General features: G+C 34.6%; 1 protein-coding gene and 1 long non-coding RNA gene across 15 annotated transcripts in view; one reads left to right on the top strand and one right to left on the bottom strand.

Annotated features, from left to right (window-relative positions):
• The window catches only part of LOC147842865 (uncharacterized), a 36,128-nt gene extending 27,123 nt beyond the window's left edge, over positions 1 to 9,005 (top strand). Inside the window, exon 3 of the long non-coding RNA XR_015498512.1 lies at positions 8,286 to 9,005. This is a non-coding gene — a long non-coding RNA (uncharacterized LOC147842865). The remainder of the gene's footprint in view (positions 1 to 8,285) is intronic.
• Positions 1 to 9,077, bottom strand: part of espn (espin) — a 156,070-nt gene that overhangs the window by 17,678 nt on the left and 129,315 nt on the right. For all 14 annotated transcript variants that reach the window (XM_087263690.1, XM_087263691.1, XM_087263685.1 and 11 more), the window contains 1 exon segment: positions 8,244 to 8,585. In XM_087263690.1, coding sequence (XP_087119816.1) covers positions 8,244 to 8,585 — 342 coding nt within the window.

Below are 9,077 nucleotides of genomic sequence, written 5' to 3'. Positions count from 1 at the left end.
GGCAGAGAGTAGGGGAGAGGGGTGTTGCTAGCCACTGCTAGACTTCCACTGTAAGTCTATTCATAGTGCTTAAATCGCTGTGAATGTTATGTAAGTATATTTACATTTCCCATTCAGTTTTGTAAACTTCCCAGCAAGCATTTTTTTGTGTATTTAACAGATGTCTAACACAACATCTTAGCTAAAACAAGGCTAAATTGGGGCTGTTAGTAAACATCTAGATGTCTAACAATACTCTAAAAATTGACTAGTCATCAAATACACAATAATGAACGGCTACACATGTGAATATGTCTAATCTAATTTGATGACTAGTGTATTTTTGGGCTATTGCTAGACGTCTAATAGACTTCTATGTTTGGACATTTGTGAGACATCTTTTAAACACATTGGTTTTAAACCCATTGCAAAACATTGCTTGCTGAGTAAGGACGTTTAACCTTGTTGCCTTTACTTCTAAAGCCACAGATGCTGTACATATAGACATGGAAAGTTTATTTTAGGTGTGAATTTAATGTGCTCTTTCTTTAAACAATATTTAGATTGTGTTTCTATGGAACTACATGCCACTGATCTACAAAAAAAGTACAGAGAAACCTTTAGGATGTTAAAAAGATGAAAAAATGAAGTGTTTATTGAGCAGAATGAGCAGGATGATAAACTGCACTTCATGCTGTAAGCTCCGGTTGCAGTGTGAAGGGGCTTTGCATCACACCACTGAATCCCCATGTAAAAACTTAGAGCTGTCGTGCACCATCGCCAGTAAGCCACATTAAACTAATACTTCCTTGCTGAATGTCAAACACACTTAGGCTTGTCTTGAGATGGTCACAACAGCCCCAAATTACACACTGCATCACTCAACACAGAGTATAGAGAAAGCCTACCAAATGTCACACTTGCATAACATTCACTTGATTCACCCGAGCTATGAAACCCAGACCAAAGCTAAAAGCAGAATATGATTTTAAAACTCTCTTCTTACTTATATCCTGAAAACACTGTCTGCGATGTAGTATAAAACTTTTAAAGGTCTAGTTTACGAATTAAAACCAACAGTAACATACCAGTGATTTGCATCATGTAAAATTGATTTAATAACGGCATCCAAGGCAACATAAGTTAAGTAATGTGGCCTAGCTGACTGATCATGTACACCAATGTTCTCTAGACAAAATAAATAATAAGTATTGAACACATCACCAATTACTTTTGCTGTTGACCGATTTTCACCGGATGTTAGTAACGACTAAAGTAATCTATACATACACAAAGAAAATGAAGCTTATTAGTTCAGAAATTAAGTTATGTGTATTAAAATTAAATGACACAGAGAAAAAATAATAAACACATGAAGGAAGGTAATGAAAGGCATGGAAAGACCAGACAGCAACTGAAATCTCTCAGTAGTTATTAATAAATAGTGTAAATTAATAGCAGACCCCCTAGTTTTTCAAGATTTATTTATCTATCTATCTATCTATCTATCTATCTATCTATCTATCTATCTATCTATCTATCTATCTATCTATCTATCTATCTATCTATCTATCTATCTATCTATCTATATATATATATATATATATATATATATATATATATATATATATATATATATATAATATATAATATATATATATATATATATATATATATATATATATATATATATATATATATATCAAAAATAATAAAAATAAAGGTTCTTTATTTTGGTCTCTTGTCAAGACAAGATCTAAAACATATCTAAATCGATAGAGATTGAGCCAAAGAAAGGTTGTATAACTCTTATTTTTATCCACGATCTTACTTTCTCTCAGATTTTACTCCCCGGAGCATAATGTACCTCCTTCAGGACATGCGTTAGGGCTTTCCCTCCTGTAATACCCCTAAAACACGGATTGCCGTAAAACTTGTTAATAGCCGGGAAGCGTTTACTTTCGTTAACTGCAGGAAAAAACTTAAATGAAATCAATTAGTTTTACGCACACCATAATACCAGCCATACATGTAAAGCACAAATAATGTCCTTAAATTCGGTCACGTCTAGCGGCCGTCATCCTTGAACCAATCTCCATCATTGTAAGCTGCTTGCTTTTCTGTTTGTTCCTTTGCTCCGTTTGTTAGATGTTTCCCACTTTCTTTTGCAGTCTTAAGCACGTGAAATGCACAAAACGGTCAATTCGCACCACAGGATGCCTAATCCAATCTTTGCAACGACTTCACATTTAAATCACTCACACTTCATTTGCGTCTGCTTACTGCACAGGCTACAAAACAATTCCGCCCCCTCTCAATGTAATGTAATGATTGTGAGGGCGCAGGTGAGATGTTATTTTTCGAGAGATACTCAAATACATCACGTGCGCTGCAAATGCGTGACCTGAACATCTATAAGTCATGTAAAATAATAAATTGCCAACTGAAATAAATATAATTTGATTATATGGTTTAGAATTGGTTGTTTTATGAGATTATTTTCATTTTTTTGCGATTATTTAGTGTTTAATTAAGAATTTTGCAGGATTGCAAAAAATTGCAACTTTTTTGTTGATTTTGAGTTGGATTTTGCGATCGTGGAATCATGAAAAACTAGGGGGTCTGAAATAGTGTAAATTAATATCATGCTTCAATCCCAGCACCCACATTACCAGATGATTTAGATGAAACCAGAGTGAAGATTTGAGAAAAACAATGACCACAAACACAGCCCAGAAAACTCTCAATTGTTTTCAGAAAAGAAAATAAAGCAGATAGAATGGCCCAGCCAGCCACCACACCTGAACCCCAAAGAAAATAAGAACTTAAAATCAGATTACATAGATAAGTGCCTTTACCAAAATCTGGGTCAATTTCTTGTCAACAGCCCCTTTAGAAATATATTTACCAGGAAAAATCATGAAATGTTCAATACTTATTTTACCCGCTGTATACTACTCACACAATATTATTGTTGATAAAAAAACACATTTAACCAAACACTAATTCTAAATATATTCTTTTATTATAACTGCAAGTTTCTAGAATTTGTGCACTGACGATTCCTGCTAACCTGAAATAGACAGCATTTATGAATGAATTCAGCCAGACAAACATTTGTACATCCACACAGTGCTACTGTGGCAACCCAGAGATCATAAACTCAGCGGCTAATATATATTCCATTGATATGCGAATGTCACACAATTTGTTTTCATATGGTTGGAAAAAGAGCATGTACAGTATACTTAACAACCACCATGCAAACACACTGCTTAGCTATCCTCCATGTAGATACTGTAGATCAAACCTCAGAATCACATTTTAAATCACAATCTTAGTCTGTGTTTACATTAGTGCGTCATAATAATAATAAAAAAACTATGTTTTGTTATACCTGGTGTATTCCAAAATAAAGTGTTTTAAAAATGCTGAATACCACATTTTAGATTGGAAATACTTGAGTTCTGTTTCAGTAGGAGGTGTGGCTATCCACTTTTTAACACTCTGATTGGTCTTCTGGATTATAACATATTGTTCTCTGATTCATCAATCAGCCCCTCTCATATGACCATTACACAACTGGTCGGTAATAAAATTTGCTCAATAAGCATGAATGGTCACTTATCATGCATTTTACGTGAGTAGTACAGCAGTAAAACTCCAATCTAAACAAGGTATTTTCAGTTAAAATGCCATTTTAAAAGGAAAATACACAAGTGTAATTTAATTACAGTGATATAATTTTGGATTCGGTACGATACCAGAATGTAACCCCCTGGTATTGATGCTAAATTAATACCATAGGGGACAAATAACTAGCCTTAAAAATTAAGTGAATTGAAAACTTAATTTAAAAAATGTTAATATACAGTTGAAGTCAGAATTATTAGCCCCCTTGAATTATTAGCGCCCCTGTTTTTTTTTTTTTTTTTTTTTTACCAATTTCTGTTTAATGGAGGGAATATTGTTTCAGCACATTTCTAAGCATAATAGTTTTAAAAACTTATTTCTAATATCTGATTTATTTTATCTTTGCCAAGATGACAGTAAATGATATTTTACTTGATATTTTTCAAAACACTTCTATACAGCTTAAAGTGACATTTAAAGGCTTAACTAGGTTAATAAGGTGAACTAGGCAGGTTAGGGTTATTAGGCAAGTTATTGTATAACGATGGTTTGTTCTGTAGATTATCGAAAAACAAATTAGCTTAAAGGGCCTAACAATTTTGTGGTTTTTAAAAAATTCAAAACTGCTTTTATTTTAGCCGAAATAAAACAAATAAGACTTTCCCCGGAAGAAAAAATATTATCAGACATACTGTGAAAATTTCCTTGCTCTTTTAATTTGGGAAATATATATATATATATATATATATATATATATATATATATATATATATATATATATATATATATATATATATATATATATATATATATATATAAATCAAATCAAAAGGGGGCTAAAAATTCTGACTTCAACTGTATTTTTCACTAATTCCCAGAATGCACTGCACTGTAATGATACGTTCCCATTGGCTGCGTCCGAAATCGCCTGCTACTCAGTAGGTACTGCATTTGAATTTACTATTCAACTGTTAGAAAAGTTTGTTTTATACAGTATGAATGTGAGTAGTATGAGTTTAACTCGGACGTACAAAATTTGCCATTTTGTCACGATCACAGCACCTGCCCGTGCCAGTTACTCCCATTCATGAATTCTCCCGCAGTGCATCGTGGAATAGCGTAGCATGCATCGGATGCACACTTTACAATCTCGCCGGAAGTCATAGATCATCCGGGTGCTTCTTACCGACTGTTTTTCCAATACTATGAATTTAGACATACTACTCGGCTGGCATACTGTTTTTAATGTTCTATATAGTATGGAAATATGCGATTTCGGACCCAGCATTTCTCTATAGCAACCCTTGCATACAGTTGCAGTAAACTCAGTTATTATCTGTTTCATATTCAAAATAATGCCAGTTTTACTTGTACTATTTTCCTTATATACTAGATTCGCACACGTTGTTGGAGTTTCATCTGTTTGATGATCCATCGCATCTTTCTTTTGTAAAGTTTATTGGTTTTAGCATCAAACTGTAAAGCACCTACAGGTGAACTATGGAATTGCAACTTGTGAAATACTGAATTAAGTAAAACTGATATTAAAATTTTATTAATATAATATGAACCTGAATTTTTCAAGTACATGTATACCATGCATCCCTAGTGTAAACGCAGCCTTAAAATCAAATAAATAAATAAAAAAAAACTACAGGAGGATAACGTTAATCTTATTATCTGAGAAAGTGCACTCATTTTGATTTATTTCTCATAAATGTATTTTAAATAACCACTGCTATTTTTAAAATAAGCAGCATTGGATATAATTATTAAATACAAACAGACATGAATTGTAAGATTGGCTATGTTCAGAAGTGAATAGCAGCAAATTAATGACCACATTGCATTACATCAGGGATGTCCAAACTCGGTCCTGGAAGGTCAGTGTCCTGCTGAGTTTAGCTCCAACTTTCTTCAACACACCTGCCAGAAAGTTTCTAGTTCTAGTACAGGGATGTCAAACTCGATTCCTAAAGGGCCGCAGCTCTGCACAGTTAAACACACCTGATCAAACTAATTGAATCATTCAGGCTTGTTTGAAACCCACAGGTAAGTGTGTTGGAGCAGGGTTGGAACTAAACTGTGCAGAGCTGCGGCCCTCCAGGAACTGAGTTTGACACCCCTGTTCTAGTATATCTAGTAAGAGCTTGATTAGCTATTGCAGGTGTGATTAATTAGAGTTGGAGCTAAACTCTCCAGGACATCGGCCCTCCAGGACCAAGTGTGGACACCCCTGCATTACATGCTAGTGGCATTCCAGCCTGATCTCATGAAGAAAGGTAACTATTTTACATTTTGTCAGTTTAGTGGCTAATTCGTACAAATTCATAGGAGTTCAGTCGTAAACCCAGCCGTCATAGGGGGATGAGCAAATCATACTAAATATACGAATGAGGTCATACATATTCATACGAATTAGCCACTAAATCAAAAAGTTAGAAATGGGCGTGAGATCGTGTTGGGCATTCGGGTGCCATGCTAAAAAAAATATGGTTATGTTGGATTGTAAATGAAATCCTTAAAGAGATTGTTCAATCTCTTTAAGTAAAAACAATGGCAGTTTCTATTCCTTTCATTTATTAGAATGAAACTGAAAGCCAAGTGAGGTGTAATAAATGTATACAGTTGCACTGTATAGATGGTCTACAGAAACAGTGTTGTTTGAGTATACGCTTCTGAACGTAGTCCTTATTTAACATGCTTAAAGACCCCATGATATGCAGTTTTCTCTCCAGTGACAGACATATTACCATGAAATAGAAACAGCACTTAAAAGATCCACAACATGTACATCGGCAACCTTCTTTCGTTCAATGGAACATATTGAAAAACTATGCAAATTATCAACTAAAAACTGACAAACTTTAATTTAGCTAATGCTAGTCAGAGGTAGCTATCACTGATGGGAAGTGGACACATTCATTCTAGAAATCTCAAAAATTATATCGTGCATATTCATTTGTTTTTTTCCTTTGGCTTAGTCCCTTATTTATCAGGGGTCGCCACAGTGGAATGAACCGCCAACTATTCCAGCATATGTTTTACACACCGGATGCCCTTCCAGCTGCAACCCACTACTGGGAAACACCTATACACACTCACATTCACATTCACTACGGACAATTTAGTTTATCCAATTCACCTACAGTATGGCGCATGTCTTTGGATTGTGGGGGAAACCAGAGCACCCGGAGGAAACCCATGCCAAAACGGGGAGACCATGTGTTGAATTAAATTAAAATAACCCCTTCAAATATTTTGGGACACTTGATACTGTGTGTGTTATGATGAATTATTATATATTATATGCAGTTTTTTGATATGTGAAGAAAGCGCTTAATTTCTCTTCCGTGACACAGGCAATAACAGTGAAAGAAATTTCTTTTTGGTGTAGTAAAATCGAATAAATTTATTCTCAACATTTTTTTATTGTAATATTAAGTGTCAAGGATAACTAGAATTTTCTAAGTAAATATTTAACATTTGCACATTTACTTGATGTATTAAATGGAATAAGTGATAAGAGTTAAATGATAATATTCATTTAGAGCGCATGTGTTTGGACTGTGGGGGAAACGGGAGCACCCAGGGGAAACACACGCCAACATGGGGAGATCATGCAAACTCCACACAGAAATGACAACTGGCCCAGTCAGGACTCAAACCAGAAACCTTCCTGCTGTGAGGTGACAGTGCTATCCACTGAGCTACCATGCCGCCCCTGCGTATAATCATCTTCTCAACTATTAAGATACTAACATAAAGATGATCTTAAGTATAAGTTAAGTACAGTATAATCTTAAGTTAGTATAGTTAAGTATAGTATAGTATAAGATAAGTTAAATATTAAGTCTAGTTTTAAAAGAATATAAATTCTGTCATGTTTTACTCACCACATATGTTTCAAGCACACAAGAAGATATTTTGAAATATATATATATATATATTTTAAGTATTTAAAGTTTTTTATTTTTTTATTTATTTTTTTTACGATTATGGATGTCAATAACTAGCTATTTCAAAATACTTCAATATATATATTTTTTACATTTAGAATCCCTTTAGGATGAGATTTTCATTTTTGGCTGAACGATCCCTTTAAACAGTCACAAAACAACTGATTTTATTGGGGTCTTAAGCATGTTACAAATCATTACATATCATTATCATCAATTTTTATTGCTTTTGTTAAAGCTGGACAATGTGAGCTGCACTTCCTCAGCTTACAGTTGAAGTCAGAATTATTAGCCCTCCTGCATTATTACATTATCAGTCCCCCTGTGAATCTTTTCCCCCCTATTTCTGTTTAACGGAGAGAAGATTTTAACAACACATTTCTAAATAGTTTCTTCTGTAGACTATCAAAAAAAATAAAAATAATCAAAAAATACTGCTTAAGGGGGCTAATAATATTGCTCTTAAAATAGTTTTTAAAAATTTTAAACTGCTTTTATTGTAGCCGAAATAAAGCAAATAAGAACTTTTTCCAGAAGAAATAATATAATAGGAAATACTGTGAAAAATTCCTTGCTCTAATAAACATCATTTGAGAAATATTTAAAAAGAAAAAAAGGCTAATAGTTTTGACTTCAACTCATGTTTGGCACTGGAAACATTCTCTCACTCACCTTTCTCTTGTTCTCTTCCTCCTCCTGCATCTTCACTTGTAGTTTTCGAACCATCACCTGCCTCTTCCACTCTGGAATGGCTCGGCCCTGCTCGTCGTGCGTGGGCACCAAACTCTCCACGTCCACCACGCTGGTCTTGTTCTGGACGACAGACGTGTTACCGTTGACCGCGGCTGTGAGCTGGTCGCTGCTCTGTGAAGTGGACAGGTTCTGGGGTGACGACCTGCTGGCTGTGGGATTGGGTGGCGTCGGTGGACAAGCAGGCGGTGGAGATTCTGGCTTCGCGGATTGGGTGTCGTTGGGTTTTGGCAGAGGCTCTGGCGGCGATGATGGACTTTCCCCCTGTAAGAGAAAATGAGCAGAATTGAAGGTTCTAGAAGAAAATACACAGTTGAAATCAGAATTATTAGCCCCCCTAGAATTATTAGCCCTCCTGTTTTTATTTTTCCCCAATTTCTGTTTAACGGAGAGAAGATTTTTTCAACACATTTCTAAACATAATAGTTTTAATAACTCATTTCTATTAATTTCTAATAACTGATTTATTTTATCTTTGCCATTTGACTAGATATTTTTCAAGACACTTCTATACAGCTTAAAGTGACATTTAAAGGCTTAACTAGGTTAATAGGGTATATGCCGAGCTAGTCTTGTTCCCATACTAATAAACTTCCGGTGACCTGTTATTGTGATTTTTGTTTTCATTTTATACGGTTCCTTTTACTGCATCGATGTTGTAATGTAATTAAAATACATTCAGTTAAATAAACTTTGGCATTCATTTAGTTAGCGAAAAACGAGACAAAAGGCCCTTTTACTCGCACTCGCCCGTCA

Source organism: Danio rerio, chromosome 8, assembly GCF_052040795.2.
Source record: "Danio rerio strain M-AB ecotype USA chromosome 8, GRCz13ab, whole genome shotgun sequence".
Lineage (NCBI taxonomy): Eukaryota > Metazoa > Chordata > Actinopteri > Cypriniformes > Danionidae > Danio > Danio rerio.
Note: the sequence above shows the minus strand (reverse complement) of the source record. Positions and strands in the feature narration are given on the sequence as shown.